At 47.3% G+C, this 16,718-nt stretch overlaps 1 protein-coding gene across 7 annotated transcripts in view; it reads right to left on the reverse strand.

The window, feature by feature from the left end:
• Positions 1 to 8,460, reverse strand: part of CHKA (choline kinase alpha) — a 55,543-nt gene extending 47,083 nt beyond the window's left edge. For 3 of the 7 annotated variants that reach the window (XM_032490013.1, XM_032490018.1, XM_032490014.1), the window contains exon 1: positions 7,855 to 8,457. In XM_032490013.1, coding sequence (XP_032345904.1) covers positions 7,855 to 8,177 — 323 coding nt within the window. In that variant the 5' untranslated portion in view covers positions 8,178 to 8,457. Of the gene's footprint in view, positions 1 to 7,854 lie in introns of all 7 variants that reach the window. The other 4 variants (XM_032490015.1, XM_032490012.1, XM_032490017.1 and 1 more) reach the window with 3 other exon arrangements.
• Between the last annotated feature and the right edge of the window lie 8,258 nt (positions 8,461 to 16,718).

Genomic DNA, 16,718 nt, shown 5'->3' on the forward strand with positions numbered 1-16,718 from the left:
GCTTGTTTATTATTTCATCATAAGCCCCTGGACTACTGTGATACTCAACAAAGAAAGTACTCAGTACAATGAGATATGTAAATGCTGATATACCTGGAGATCACAGTCTCATTGTGGATGCAAAATAGGCTTACGGAGAGCTAAAGATGAGGGCTGTCCCACGGCAGAACAAGATTTCCTGACAGAGGAGAGGATGGTGAGATCATGGAGGAAGCCTGGGCTGGCTGCCAGGGCTCCGCTGGAGGGGAAAACCAGGAAGGAGACCAAGGGCATCAGGGTTGGAGCTGAACAAGCCAAGAGACTAGACTGAAAAAAACCTCCTGGAATTAATGAGCAATTATAGCAAGGTTATAGATACAAGGTTAATATATAAAGTTGGTCACTTTCCCATATACCAGCAATGAACAAGTAGAAGTGGAAATTAAAAACATATTATCAAATGACATAGAATGACGTACATTTCACTAATGTCAATTTCCTGACTTAGTGTATTTTAGCTAGACAAGATGTAAATAACCACTGAGGGAAGTAGGGTGGAGGGTACATGGAAACCTGTACTGTATTTGAAACTTCCTGTAAATCTACAAATATTTAAAATAAAGTTTAAAAAGTTGAAAAAAAATACCATTTACATTAGCACCCCCCCCAAATTAAATACTGAGGCATAAATCTGACAGATTATGTACAAGACCTATATAGGGAAAACTATAAAATTCTAATGAAAGATCTCAAAGAAAAACTAAATAAATGGAGAGATATTCCATGTCTGTGAACAGGAAGACTCAATCTTGTCAAGATGTCAAGTTCTTCCCTACCTGATCTATACATTCAATGCAATCTCAATAAAAATCCCAGCAAGTTATTTCGTGGATATCAACAAACTGATCCTAAACTTACAGGGAGAGGTAAACGACCTAGAATAGCCAACTCAATATTGATGAAGAACAAAGTTCGAGGACTAACCCTACCAGATTTCAAGACTTACTATAAAGCTACAGTAATCAAGACAGCGGAACAGAATGCAGAGCCCAGAAACAGACCCACATAAGTAGAGTCAACTGATCTTGACAAAGAATCAGTCAACTAATCCTTTCTCCATATCAAAGAAAATACCGTGGAGAAAGGATAGTCTTCTCAACAAATGGTGCTAAACCACTTGGACGTCCCATACGGGGAAAAAAATGAAATCTAGGCACAGACCTTACATCTGCACAAATTAACTCAAAATGGATCACAGACCAAAATATAAAATACAAAACTATAAAACTAGAAGATAACATTGGAAAAATCTAGATGACTTTGAGTATGGTGATAACATTTTAGATACAACTCCAAAGACATGATCCATGAAAGAAATAACTGATAAGCTGGATTTCATTAATATTACAAAAATTCAGCTCTGCAAAAGACACTATCAAGAGAATGAGAAACAAGCTACAAATTGGAAAAGAATATTTGTAAAACACACAACTGATAAAGGACTATTATCCAAAATATTCAAAGAACTCTCGAAATCCAACCATAAGAAAATAAACAACCTGATTAAAAATTGGCAAAAGACCCAAACACCTGACCAAACATATACAGATGGTAAGTAAGCATAGGAAAAGATCCTCAACATTGAATGTCATTAGAGAATCACAAATTTAAGCAAGATACCACTACACACCTACTAGAATGGCCAAAATCCAAATACTGATAAGACTAAATGCTGGTGAGGACGTGGAGCAACAGGAACACTCATTCACTGCTGGTGGGAATGCAAAATGGTGCACCACTTTGGAAGACAGTTTGGCGGTTTCTTACAAAATTAAACATACCCTTACCATACAAATCCAGCAACTGTGCTCACTGGTGTTTACCCAAATGAACTGAAAACTTATGTCCACACAAAAACCTGCACATGGAAGTTTATAACAGCTGTACTCGTAATTGCCAAAATTTCAAAGCAATCAAGATGTCCTTCAGCAGACAAATGGATAAAGTGTGGTACATCCAGAAAATGGAACATTATTCAGCACTAAAACAAAACATGCTATCAAGCCATAAAAAAGACATGGAAAAAGCTTAAATGCATATTATTAAGTGAAAGAAGGTAATCTAAAAAGGCTATACTGTATGATTCCAACCATATGACATTCTAGAAAAGGCAAAACTATGGAGACACTAAAAAGATCAGGAGTTAGGGTGAGGGAGGGATAAACAGGCAGAGGACAGGGGATTTTTAGGGCAGTGAAACTATTCTGTCGGATATTACAGTGGTGGATACTATACCATCATTATACATTTGTCCAAACCACAGAATGCACACCACCAAGAGTAAACCCTGATGTAAATTATGGACTTTGGGTGATAAAGATGTGTCAAAGTGGGTTCGTGGACTGGAGGAGGGATGATGTCAATAGTGAGGGAAGTTGTAGGGGGGAGAGGGAGGTATAACAGGAACTCTGTACTTTCTGCCCAATTTAGCTGTAAATCTAAAACTGCTCTAAAAAATTAACTTAATTAATTCTTTTTAAAAAAGAAGTAAGGCCACTGGAGGGACCAAATTTTCACATTAAGTAGTAAAAACAAAGTGTAAATGAAACTTTGTCTTGAAAAAATGAAACAGAATTATTTGATTTTATGTGCAAAACATAACAGGTTATAAATGCAACTATGTACATACAAAGGAAATCAAGCAGGGAGTTTGGGCATAATTTTTCCAAAAACCTTTACATGGCACCATAAAGCACAATCCACTCCTTATTTGACTTTCACTGTATAATTTTGCAAGTATAGCTGAGGACCTCGCCAGTCTTTTCAAGGGCCTCTCTGTCTTTTGATATTTAAATGATTCTGCTTTGAAGGGCCCATGGTAACACCCTGCCCATCAATTCTCAACTGGTAGTGGGCTTGTGTGGGCAAGTGTGTGAAAAGTTAACAGTCCTCGTTTTCTTTCATCAAACTTCATGATATCTTGCATCTTCTGAAAGATTTACAATTTCACTTCACAACTCACTGTGACTATTCCATCAATCAGCAATGAGAGCATCCCAATGTTCATAGCAGCACTATTTACAAATAGCCAAGACATGGAAGCAACCTAAATGTCCACTGACAGATAACTGGATAAAGAAGTTGCAGTCTATTTATACAATGGAATACCACTCAGCCATTAAAAAGAATAAAATAATGCTATTTGCAGTAACATGGATGGACCTAGAGATCATCATTCTAAGCGAAGTAAGCCAAAAAGAGAAAGAAAAATACCATATGACAGCACTCATATGTGGAATCTAAAAGAAAAGAAGAAAAAAGCAGACACTATGAACTCATCTACCAAACAGAAGCAGACTTGCAGACATAGTAAACAATCTTATCGTTACTGGGAAAAGGAGGTGGGAAGAGATAAATTTGGGAGTTTGAGATTTCCAAACATTAGCCACTATGTAAAAAAAAAAGTTTCTTCTGTACAGCACAGGGAATTATGTTCAATATCTTGTAATAACCTTTAATGAAAAAGAATATGAAAATGAACATACGTGTGTATATGCATGACTGGGACATTGTGCTGTACACCAGAAACTGACACACTATAACTGACTGTACTTCAATAAAAAATTTTTTTAAATAATGATTTCTTAGCATCAATCTTAAAAAACAAACAAACCAGCAATGAGAGTAATAACAAACCTCAATTTGGGAGACAGAGACAGAAGCAAGTGCTAAGCTGAGATGTCTGGGCATGGACGAGATTTTCAAGTGGTCAGTTCATTAATGACAATTATCACATTACAACAATTTTTTTCTTTCCCTATACCATACATATCTGGAGGGACTCAGGCCACCAGTAGTCTAATAACAAGGACCCCTGTCATCACATTAGAAGGATAGCAAAGAAGCCAACTTAAGCTAAAACCCAGTGGCTACAGTCAGGCAGGCACTGTTCTACTGCTGGAGATACAAAGATGAACATGACACTCTCTAGGAATTCAATCTAGCAGAGTTGAACGAATAAACACAAACAAATGTGGTAAGTGCTGGGATATAAAGGTGTGTATGTATGAAATGCAATGAAAGAAACATACATGAGGAAGAAATTAATTCTGACTGGCTCTCTAAATTAGGCCTTGAACAAGGTATTCTAGAAGCAGACACCAGGCTGCCAAGGAAAGTGTAGAAGCAAAGAAAGGCCTGGAGACTGAAAACACAAAGCTCATTCAAGAAATGCAAGGTCAAGTGTAACTAGCTCACTGTTAGTTGCTTCTGGTTAGAGGAATGGAGTGATTTTAAGACAACAGCAAAAAAAAAGGAACCACTCTGAAAAAGTAGGCTGGGGCCCAAGCATGCAAACAAATTTGGATTTTATTCTCTAGCTACAGGAAGCCACAGTAAACTTAAACAAAGAGTAAGGTATTTGAGAAACCCCTGGCAATGGGACATAGGATGGGGGTGGGGTGGGGGATGATGTGGAGGACTGAAAGTGCCAGGGCATCCACAGGCACCTCCTGTAACAGTGTTTAAGCAAGGACAGCGGGCCTGGACTCCTGGCCTCGGAAACAGCAAAGCGGGCACACAGCAGGGGTGGGTGCAAAAGCGGTTCACCAGGTTTTAGTTGCCACCGAGCACTGAGGAGGGGTTTCTGAGGGAATGCAAAGAGTTAGAAACAATCCTGGGAATCCAGCCAACTCCTGTTAATAACTCAATGGAAAAAAGCAGGAGCAGCATATTCCAGGGTGGGGAGGAGCAAAGGGTTAAACGTGGGACAGACTAGACGGATGGAATTGAGGTGATGAGGTCTCCTAGACCAAAGAGGGACCAGCACTCAGCAAAAAGTTGGGGCTGGAGAAATGGATCCAGAAGTGTCAGTAACGGCTGAGCTGGAAGCTGTACATACAGCTGCCTACTGAGGGCCACTGAATTTCAACCAAGAGCACCTCACTTTGAATTGCCTCATTTGTCTTTTTTTTTTTTTTTAAGCTAGGCATCGCTCACTTTCCCATATCCTAAATCACCTCTTTTCTGCTTATTAAACTCATTCCATAACTACATTCTATTCTAGAAAAGAGGGCTGAGAGACAATGTACTATATATACCATACAACATTATCTGAAAAGGTCCACCAAACCAAAAGGAAAGCTGAGTTTCCAAGACTACTAATTCCTGGAGGAAAGAAACAAAACATCTTTGATGAAATAGAAGTTCTTATCTTAAGGTAAGACAAGAAAAATTTAAACATAAAACTTTTTCTCTGCCCTTTGGCCTCCTCCATCCCCTCTGGTGTGCAGGGTGCATCTACATTATGCGTCAACCAGACTCCTCGACAGACACCTGCTCAACCACAGACATCAATTTTCCTTCTTCTGGCACCAACCACATGACTCCTTAGAAGATAACTTTCCTTTCTCAATCCTGAAAGGGGTCACGATGACCCACCACTCACCATGCACGTGAACTTTAGGCACAATGTCAACATATCATTTCCCTTAAAGATAGAGATGGGCCCAGAACAGACTGGTCAGACCACTCAGGGAGATACTGAGCCACACTTAATGGAAGTTCTTTGTTTAAATATTTATTCATGACCTTATTAATGTTACTAGCTATATACTTGTACTTTATTTTATAAGATTATTGTTTCTTGTATTACCAAATGTGTGACTGAGCCTCCAATAAAATTAATGATGATTAGGCTACTTGAAATGATCAACCAAATACATAGTTTTATAGACCCATGATTGTCATAGCGTAACTCTAGACATGAGAAGAAGGAACAAGAGGGAATTTTTTCCTAGAGTTTAACGGACTAGTAAAGTAGGCGGTCCAGAGACTTTCGGCTACTGTTAACAGGGCCTAGTCAATGAAATCGGCACCTGACCTGGGAATGAGCATTCCTAGAGCAGTGGGACAAATTGCTCACCAAATGCCTCTCAAAACTTGGTCAAAATTGAGACCAAAAGTGAAGGGAATGTAGAATACAGAATGTTGCCCACCATCCAGTTCTACAAGAATTAAGTCATTAGCCACTGCAGTCACTGACCTGACCGGCTACAATGCACCCTGAAAGGAATTCAGGGCAAAGATCAGGACGAGGCACATTGTACTTTGGGAAAACTGACAGAACTGACCCTCAGACAGATATTTTCAGGGGAAATTTTTTATAAACCTGGATTCTTGCATCTTCCCATACTTAAAAAGGTGCTAAGACCATTAACTAAAATGTTTGTTCCTCGTGACTAACAGCAACCTTCTACTACAACCTTCTACTGAGATGTGTTTGATTGCACGTACCCCCTTCACCAAAACTACATGTCCACTGGCCTCCCTCTTTACCTCTTCAGAACAGTTCTCAGGGGTCTCTGAGAGACAGTCTCCTGGGTTACAATCCTCAGTCCAGCTCAAATAAGATTTTCCATTTCTTTCTTAGATTGACTAATGTTTAATTTATTGACATCCTCAGTGCTTTTAGAATGTCAGGTTTGAGCAAAACACAAAGGTTTATCTAATGAGTGACATTCCCCACGAGAGGGCCACAAAAATGTCTTAAGGCTGGATACAGGGTGTTCAAATGTTTTCACAGGCAACAGGCAGGAGCACTGGAGTAGGAGGAAGTGTGTACAAGAGGCCTGGCAGCTCACTCTGCCGTGGGCACATAGCCACTGACCTCAGGCAGGTCACTGCCCTTCTCGGTTTTTCATTTTGATGATCTAGGATCATCTTGATGGCCTAGGATCATCTTCTCACTGAGAACTTTCAGGCCAAGCTAAATGTAATCATTTTGAACAGAGTTTCATGTTTTAAAAAAAGTTTCATTAGGCAATTCAGGGATTATTTAAACACCTTTGGCTTTCTTTTCACTTTCTACCTTCTGGCTCTCACTGCATATCTTTAAGAGGGGCCACAGGCACAAAAAAGAAAGTGAAGCTCAGTTTTGCTGCATTTGCAGCTCTAGTGAAAAACTGGGCAAAGAAAAGGAGTCAAATGACTAAAACTGGATTTGGGGATTATCGACTGCAGCCAGCCAGCAAGTTTCTAGATACTGCACCCAACCTGGTCGACCAGTTAAAAGAAAATTAGTAGAAAAAGATAACACATTTTTAAAGGTCTAAATAGAAGGATGCCCACTAAATGTTAAGTGGTTATCTCATGGGAGCAGTGGTGACAAAAATCAAATTTATGTTTTCTTTTTAAATCAGTATGTACACACACGCATTGTTTGTGATTTAAATTTGTGATTAATTTTTTTAAGCTTATAAAAGGCAGAAAAATCTTTCTACCTTACTTAGTATTTTTGGAGCCACTCATCCTAACTTTGGCTGGTAACACACCTACATGTCTGAACAGTATTCGAGGGGGAATGAGCAAATGTCACCCCTTCACCGCTAACAAATGTCTCTTTCGGTGGGAAAAAAAATCCAGTCATGGACTTGAGGAACGAGTGAAAGTTAGCAAGTGATCTTTTTAAACCAGCTACAACATCCCTCCTTTATTCAAGGCCCGAAATCGCAAAGGGACTTTCTAGGCACATTATAAGCTTTTGTACAAAATACAAGTTTGTGATGGAACATTGTTGTTCTCCTGACAACAGACCCGTTACCCCATGAAACCCATTACTTTTTTCAACAGCTTGCCTTCTGGAGAGTCTTGGGTGGCCGCGGGGCCCGTCCCACGGAATTTGGTTTGGATTTCACAAGGGCTGGTGAAAGGAGGTTCTGGCCGGCGGAAGTGCCCCTCAAACTGCCCGGTGCCCCAACCCAGCCCACCCGCCGACCCCGACCACGACACAAGCCCCGCCCCCGACCGGCGTCACCCGACCGCGTCCGCGCAGCCCGCTAGCCCGCCCGCCCGCCCCGGCGCGTCGCCGCCACCGACCTGATGACACTGATGTGGAACTGGTCCTCGCGAAGGCCCCGCCAAGCGCCAGGCAGGAACTCCTTGCACCACAGATAGGCCCTGCGCCGCGTCCGGGGCTCGGGCTGCTCGTCGGCCGGCGGCGGCGAGGGCAGCGGCGGCGGCGGCGGGGGCAGCGCGAGCGGCGGCTGCCGGCCGCCCAGCTGCTTGGGCTCGAGGTCACTAGCGGCGTCACGCTGCTGCCCTACGCCGGGAGCCGGGGCCGCGCTGCCGCTGCTGCAGCCCAGCAGCAGCCCGAGCGGCGAGGGCTCCACCTCGCCCCCGTTGCAGAACTTAGTCTTCATGCCAGGCAGGCGGCCGAGGAGGCGCGGTCGGCCGCAGCGCGAGAGAGCGAGGCTCAGGGTCTGGCCGGGCGCCCCCCTCACGGAGGCTGGGCGCGGCGGTCCCTCACCGGCTCGCTGACGGGCTGGCCGGGGACGGTGGCGGTTGAGGGCACGCCGGGCTGACACGGGGCGGCGGCGGCGGCAGCGGCGCGGAGGCAGCGAGAGGCGGGCGGCAGCGGCTCTCGGCGGTCCTGCTCGCCGCGGCGCTCGCTCCTATACCGCCGCCGCCGCACGAGGAGCGCCGGCTGCGTCACAGCCCGCCCTCGCGGTTGCCGCTGATTGGCCGCCACCCCTCCGCCCACCGCATCACAACCGCCTCTGCCCTCGCCACGCCGCCTCCCCATTGGCTGCGGCAGCACACCGCCCCTCACCGTCCATGGTGCTGTGGAGAGGGGCGGGGCCTCGCGGGGGGCGGGGCGTCGCGCCAGCACCCGGGACGCGGGGATGAAAGCAAGCAAGGCGCGGGGTCTCCCCGAGAGCAGGCAGGGGACTGGCAAGTGGGCCCCTGAACCTCGTGAGACACCCCCCGAGCTTGACTGGGGGCTGAAACGGTGCCTGGACCCCTCGAAACCTGCAGGACATCAGAGGCTGGGGCCTGGCAGGGGGCAGGCAGGAAGCTGGTGCCTGGAGGCTGGCTTCTCTTTCCGCATGACCTTGGGGCGAGGCACCTCCTGCAGCTCCGTGCGTGTGCTTTTATAACATTTCTCAGCGCCAGGTCAGCCCCCTGCCGCTCCCCGTCCAAGATGGAGCCTGAGAAATTGTCCCCAGGTCAGAACCGAGCCCCGAAAGGGAGAAGTGACTGATTCAAGGCCTCAGAGCCAGGCTGCAGACTCAGTTTCCCTGTCCGTGGTGCTGAGGACACCAGGGCCTAGAGACTCGGGGCGGCCAGGGCGGCATCCGCGGCCGCTCTGAACACTGGCCAAAGGTGAGTGGCTTTGTGGGTGTCGCCCCGCCCGCCCCCGCGCAGGAGGCAGCCCCGTGACTGTGACTAACGCACCTTTGCCCTAGGGGGATGAGGGCCCCTGCTCCCATTACCACACACTGCCTCATGTCCCACACTTCTCTCTCACCTTGCCGCCTCAATCCCTTTCCGAAAGTAAGTGGAGTAGGGATATATTTTAAAATTATGGATCCTATTTTATCCGGTTTGAGCTGGGACAAGAGGTTTTCCTGGCTGCTTAGGAAATTCAGTGCCTGGCGTACAGGAAATGACTTCTGTGTGGGAATTTCATAGTCTTCGGGAAGCAAACATCTCTTTTTAGCAGTGTGTAATTGGCTGAACTTGCTCCAAGAAAAGTGAGTTTATTGAACAAAAGGATTATGATGAAAGGGGGCTTTTATCAAGACAGCTGTGGAGGTGGGCCTGGATATTGGACTGGAGTGAGGTGGGAGCTGTCCAGGCTTTTAAGAGTGTCCAAATAGGAGTCCCATTGGATCTTGGAAAAGCTGAGAAATCAAGGTCTCCAGTCAGGCCATTTAGATAAGGAAACCAAGGACTTTGTCTAAAAATACCAGCCCTCAGAAGGTGGGGCTGTGTCTGTGGCCTGCCCAGGTGACAGGCCTTCATCCTACTGGTCCCTGGCAGTGGCCTGGTAATCTCAGAGGAATCCCAGAAACCTGGCCGTGGGACGGCACTGAAAGTAAGAGTTCAGCCTCTGTCATTTGAAGTAACTCAGGTGTCTGCTGTTTTGGGCTATTAGAACCCACATGCCCTTTTATGGGATTGCAGTTCCCTGTGGGAATAGGAAGTTGCCTCATGAAAGATGTTGGGAAAGTTACATCTGTTATTGCCTCCATTTAGTGGATGTGGAGACTGAGTCCTACAGTGACTGCAGGACTCAGGTGAGGCCCCTTGGCTAAGATGAGGAGCATGGCCAATGTCCTGGCTTCTATGTGTGAAGAGCACCATGTCCCTGTGGAAACATTTCCCCTACAGTCAAATTCAAGTCCTGAACTTGGCTCTCAAAGGCCCATCCTTGGACTGGCCATTCAGGGCCCATCCTTAGCACTGGAATGGTCAATTCCATGCCAAACCTCCCAAACCTTGAGGCAGAGACTGAGGAAACTTGGTATGTAGTAATGCTAATGTATTTGGTTTTACATGAAAAAAGACTAATTCTGCTCTTAGAAGTTGGGGGAGCCTCCCAGGGGTGTTTCATCTGGGCTTTGAAAGGTTGAGAAGGCATGTCTACCAGGCAGTGGAGCCTCAGGCTGCTTAGCTCTGCATTGGCATAATAGTAACTTTCTAGAATCATCTGTGAGGATGTATAGTGAAGGCAAGCAGGGCACGTGGTAGGTGCTTAGGGAAAATGCCAGACATTTCACTATCTAAAGGAGAAACCCAGAAGGACAAATATGCCCATGACCCTTGAGGTGGCAACCTTATTCCCAAGACTTCTTCCCAAGAAAAGTCCTCTGAAGCAAAAAGCCCTGTGCATAAAACTGTCCCTCACTACGTTATCTCTAAGTGAAGGAAGTTGGAAATAACCTAAATGTTTGTCTAGTGCCCTGGACTGGGCTACAAAGGATGTAGGTGTATCAGGAGGAGTTAAACCAAAGTCAAACCAATTAGCAGAGTGAAGTTGGTAGGAAGAGTTCATTTTGCATACATTTCTTGAGTGCCCTCAGTGCACCAGTCGTAGGGCTAGGCCGCACTGGATGGTGAGGAAAACAGCTATGCCTGGTCCTGCTCCAGTTGAATAGCATCACTGCCCACCCCACCGCCGCCGCCCTCTCCCTCTCCCCTCATCCTTGTTTGTTGGTTTATTGTGCGTTGTCTGTCTCCCCTGCAGACTGGAACGTCCAGGAGAGCAGAGACCTTGAGTGTCCTGTTTGCTGCGTGCCCAGCAAGGCCTGATGTCTGTAGATGCTCAGAAGTATTCACTGAATGAACAAAGTCCTGGCTCAGCATTTACTAACTGTATGGCTTGGGGTTGAGCCTCAGTGTCCTCTGCTGTAAAATACAGATTATAACCCCTGGGGCACAGGGTTGTCATGAGGGGTGAGAGGATGCATGCGAAGTGGTTGGGAAACACCCCCCGCCCCCCACCACCCACCACTGTATTGCTGTTCCATGCATTGCGCTGCATGGCTTGGCTTCTCTGCCAGCAGCTGGCATTCAGGGATGAATAGTGCACACACCTGTAGTAACTCAGTCTCGGAAGACAGTGTTGTGTAAGAAAAAAATTCAGACTAGAATGTACATTCTGATCGCCAAAAAGTGATCATTTGTGCACATGTGGATGAGGCTTGGAGAGAAATTGGCTATGACAGGCACTGGAGAGTGCATTCCAATTATGGAATCTGTTCTCCGAGGACATCAGAAAACATTTTCCAAAAGCTCTTTGATGCTGAATTCTGAAAGCAGACACGGTGTGGGTGATGGGCCTAAGGAGGGATGTGGGGAGAGATCGAGCGGGAGGTCCCTGTCCAGTCTCTGGCCTTCCTACAGACTGGTTCCCCTAGTCTGACCTGCGGGGCCTGGTAGGGGAGTCGTCAGGGCCACTGGGCAGAACAGAGGGGTCCTCTCTTGGGCCCCAGCCCTGCCACCAGCTTCAGCTGCAAGGCCTGTTCCTAGGAAGGGCTTTGTGAGTCTGCCTCCCTTCAAAGCGAAGGGCCGCTTGTCAAGCCCTCGGTAGGAGCAGGCCCTTTACTTGTAGCTCAGCACTTGTGAATTTTCCCTGCCAGCAGTGAGGTGGGTGTAATCAGCACCTAACAGTAAGAAGGCTGAGCTTCACTAGGAAGTGAAACTATTTGTCCAAGGCAGGTAGCAAGAAGGACAGTACCCAAGGACCCACCCAGGACTCCTCTCTGAATGTGGGGGAGCCCCATTCTTCTGCACCAAAATCACCTTTGACACAGGAGGTCCTAGGCACTTGGCATAATGCAAGTTCCCCAGAGGACTGGAGAAACAGACCTGGGCTGGGCTCACCGCCTGCTCCCAGGCTGTACTTGGGACCAGACATCCCAAATTCAGTTCTGACCCTTAAAATATTGATGTAAGCGCAAAGAGGCTGATGGGCTGAAATCCTGCATGCTCAAGATTGGGTTACAGCCCCCACCAGCAGTGTAATGTGGAACAGGGCTTCTCACTGAGTGCCTGGGTTTGGCCCCAGGCCAGGATGCTCATCAGCTGGAGAAAGCCAGCAGCTTCCTAGAGGTCTCCAAGGCCAAGCACGACCTTTCTCAGAGGCGCCCTTCTACCATACCCCTAGCCCCAGCACTTCAGGGCCACAGGCAGGACCTAGAGCCCAGAGTTTAATGAAAGCAGTGAGTTGTATACCCACATGTCTTGTGGGTGGGACAGGCCCTCGCCACATTCCCCATGTGTAGCATCTTTGGAGCTTATGCCTCCACCAGCTGTGTGGCCTTGGGCAAGTTACCTACCCCTCTAAGCCAGACAGAGATCATTATTCCTACCCTACAAGGTTGCTGGGGAAATCGCGGGAGCCAGCCGGAAAAGGGTGGGCTCAAGTTCAGGGCCCCACAAAGGGTAGCTGCGCCTTTCTATTGATTGTTAGCTGGATTCCCAGAGGCTGGCAGAGAGCAGTCATTACTGGTTGTTAGTAAGGGTGGCCCTGCAGCACGGGGGCGGGGGTGGGGGTGAAGCAAGAGCAAAGCCTGCAGGAGGTCTGGCAATTGGCAAAGCAGGAGGGCCCCCCAGAGGCCTACCAGGGCCTGGGGCCACTTCCATTCTTTGAGGCTTCTAGCACTTTCAAAAATGAAGAAACACAGGCATTACTTGTTTTATTACACCTCGTAGATACTGCATTTTTTCCCAAATTGAAGGCTTGTGGCAACCCTGCATTGAATAAGCCTATTGGTAGCATTTTTCCAACAGCATTTGCTCACTTCATGCCTTTGTCACATTTTGGTAATCTTGGCAATATTTTCATCTTTTTATTATTATTATTATTATATTCATTTTTGTGGACAAAAAAATATTGTTACGGACATGACAGGCCAGCCAAGAAACAAGCACCACTCGGAGGGTTGGAGTACTCAGATTTATTACGCCGGGGGGCTCAGAGGGGCTTCTGCTCCGAAGCTCTGAGCACCTCCAAGACGTGCACATGAGGTTTTATAAGGTTAATTACAAGTATGGGGCTATTAGCCAATAAGGTTCAAACAACAAAAAGCTAGGAATCAGTACACTGGAGCTTATCAATTTGGAACAGATCACGTTACTGACACTTGTTGAGCTTGGATTTACGAGTTAGCTTGTTAGCCCAGTAAACTGACACTAAACTTTAGATTTACGAGTTAGCCCGGCAGAACTTAGATCAGTAAACCGACACTTATCACACTTAGATTTGTGACTTAGCTCGTTAGCCCAGCTGGGCTTTTCCTTCACAATATTGCCTGGCATTTCAGTAAACAGCGAATGTTGCCCGCCACCAAGCCATCAGCCACTGCACCCAGAGGGGAATTCAGCAAGGAGAGAAACAAGATAATGGCCCTGGACAAGATGCACAGCAAAGGAGTGATTTCAATAAGCCCAGACTCTTGCATCTTCCCATGCAGAGAAAAGCACTAAAATCATTAACTTGAGGTGTCTGGGTTTTGTGATTAGCAGTCATCTTTTGATGTTCAACTACAAGTTTGTTTGTTTTCCTGCAAAAACTCTTGTATATCCTGGCTCCTCCGTCTTGGGAACAGTTCCTCAGAGTTATCTGAGAGGCTGTTTGTCGGGCTCTAGTCCTCAATAAGTTCCCCAAATAAAACCTAACTCTCCAACTTCAGTTGTGTGTTTTTTTAAGTTGACCATATATTACAAAAAGATTACCACTTGCTGAAGGCTCAGATGATAGTATTTTTTGGCAATAAAGTGTTTTTTAATATTTAATTTTTACGGTATGCACATTGTTTTTTTAGACATACTATTGCACACTTAGTAGACTACAGTACAGTATAAACATAACATTTATATGCACTAGAAAACCAAAAAATTCATGTGATTCCCTTTATTGCAATATTCACTTTATTGAGGTGGTCTGGAACTGAACCCGTAGTATCTCCTTGGCACGCTTGTACCTCAATAAGATTATCAAAACTTTGAAACACTTTAGCTGAGCAAATCAATGCCTTTAACACACATGCAAAAGATCCCATACAAGATGATTTTACTCTTCACAAGCTAATGGGATTAATTTAAAATAATTACAGTTCATAGAGCACTTCAGTGGTGTGGTGTGAAGGACATCTTTCAAGCCTGAGCAGATCTCTCTGTGACAATCTAACTCTCCTTGCTTAGAAATGACACCAAACACCTAAATCTGAGGCCTTTGGACACACGAAGGGCCCAGTGGTAGGCCTTGGCAATGACTGTCCATCTACTAGAATTGGTCCCTGGGGCCCCCAGTGTGTCTTCCCTGTGTCCTCACAGCCTGCGTTTTAAGCCAGGCCTTTCAAACTCATCTTTCAAATTTGGTGAAAACTTGTCTTGTGGTTCTGTGCCCTGAATACATTACTTTTATAATATAATAAATGCAGTTTTTCAAAAAGATCCCAGTTATGATGGAAGTCACACTGCAGGGACCAGACTTCTGGGCTAGGAGTGGGGAAATCTTGGTTCAGGCACTGCACGCCACTGTCCTCCTCTCTCTCTGTCAGCCCTGGGCCCTGCAGGCTGGACTTGTGCCAGGTGGCCTTGGGATGGCTCTCCTTTCTATGGAGAAGAACCAGCAGGACCCAAGGACCCCTTGAACAGATGGGTAAGCTGACGCCCAGGGGCGCAGGCAGGAAGCAGCGGTTCTGCTTACCCAAGATGCCTTGGCAGCGCTGGGCCATCCCCTTCCCCATTCTCCCAACTCAGGATCTGGTTCGTGCCTCCTAAAGGATATCCCCTCCCAGGAGAACTTGCCGTCCCCAGCCCAGATGCCCCTGACCCTCTGTGTGACCTTGGCCAGTAGCAGAGCTGCTCAGAAGGCTATCTAACAGGGCAGAGGGAGGCTTGGTGGCAGAAAGGGGGAAATGGGAAAGAAGAAGGAGGAAGGTGGCCTTGGAATCCACTTGGTCCCGGGAAGCAGTGGCCTTACTCTCCACTCCCAGCCGTGCTGCCAGGCCAAATTCCAAGGCCAGGGGCTGCCCTGGAGGAAAGGAATCTGGCGGGACTGGATTCCTGAGCCCTTCTTTTCTCTTTCTAGGGCACTGGGAGGAGGGGCAGGTGGGGGGCAGGTGGGGGGCTGCTGGGGGCGAAGGGCAGACATGGGTGGGGCCTGCGCAGGGCCCCAGACGTGCCTCTGCAGCTGCGCCTCTGGACCGACCCCCCACCCCCACCCCCTGCCTCTCAGTGCTACACATCCCTTCCCTCCCTGGCTTGGGACCTGGTTGGAGCTTCCCCACCATTGGGCCAGGAGCAGCAAAAGGCTTTTCCGGTTTCCTCTGACCGGCTTGATGAGGCGGCTTTTGGCAATTAGAGCTTATGTTTACAATGATAGCAACAAGGAAATGCCCGAGGCAGCTACGCCAGCCTGGAGGGGGGCAGGTGGGGAGAAGGGCCCTGGGCCATCAGCAGCTTTCCAGCAGCTTGCACCTGGTGATGGAGCAAAGGTTCCGGTGCCCGAAAGCAGGACCAAGGACCCGTGGCCCTGGCGCTTATACCGTGAAACCGCCCCCCCCCCCCGTCCTGGCCACCTGCATCTGCAGACCCCTCAGTCCCTCTTCCTCCTTCAGTGCCTGCACGTTGCACATGTGCAATGAATGTGTAAATAAATGAATGAATAGATTGGGATTCCTGAGGTGGTGGTGCAGGGCAGCCCCAATTCTAATCTCACCTCCGTCACTTATTTGACATTTGGCGCTGGACAGGTGATTATTCTCTCTGTGTCTCAGTCCTTGCCTGCACAACGGGAACCATTGAGTACCCACCTTCTTATGGTTGTTAGAAGGATTAAATGAGTGAATCGTTACAGAACGTTTAGAACAGAGTGTGGCCGGCCGCTGGAGTGTGGAAAGAAACACAGTGTGCTCCAGGCTTCGTCCACCTGCACGACCACCCTCACGGCCTCTGTGCCCTTGACCTCTCAATTGGACCCTCTCTTCCTCCAGGGATGCTGCCCTCACTATGCGCTTTCTCACCACCAGAAATAGTCCCATCCTGACATGTGTTACCAGCACCCTGCTTTAGATATGCCAGCTCCTATCTTTTGAGCTTAGGGCTTTCCACTGGGACCCTCCCTGGCTCCCATTTCTCACCCTTTCAACCCTCCATTCACAGTTGTAATGACCACTTTCTCCCCTCCAGCCTTCACTTCTCTCCATCCCCAGTGTAGATTCCACCCCCGCATAAACAAGCTGGCCCCTCCTGGCAGAGACTCCGTGAGTCCTCCCACTCCCTGGGTGCCCTCCTCCTTCCTGGAAACACAGGAAGATCACATTTCCCGGTCCCCCACCCCTTGCGATGGGTTAAGACAATGTAACTCCTAGAGTCGGTCACTTGTCACTTCTCCCCCCTGGGAAAGCCTCTTTGCCCTCCTGCTTCCATGAATCCAAGGCATCCAT

The sequence above is a fragment of the Camelus ferus genome, chromosome 10 (genome assembly GCF_009834535.1).
Source record: "Camelus ferus isolate YT-003-E chromosome 10, BCGSAC_Cfer_1.0, whole genome shotgun sequence".
NCBI classification, from domain to species: domain Eukaryota; kingdom Metazoa; phylum Chordata; class Mammalia; order Artiodactyla; family Camelidae; genus Camelus; species Camelus ferus.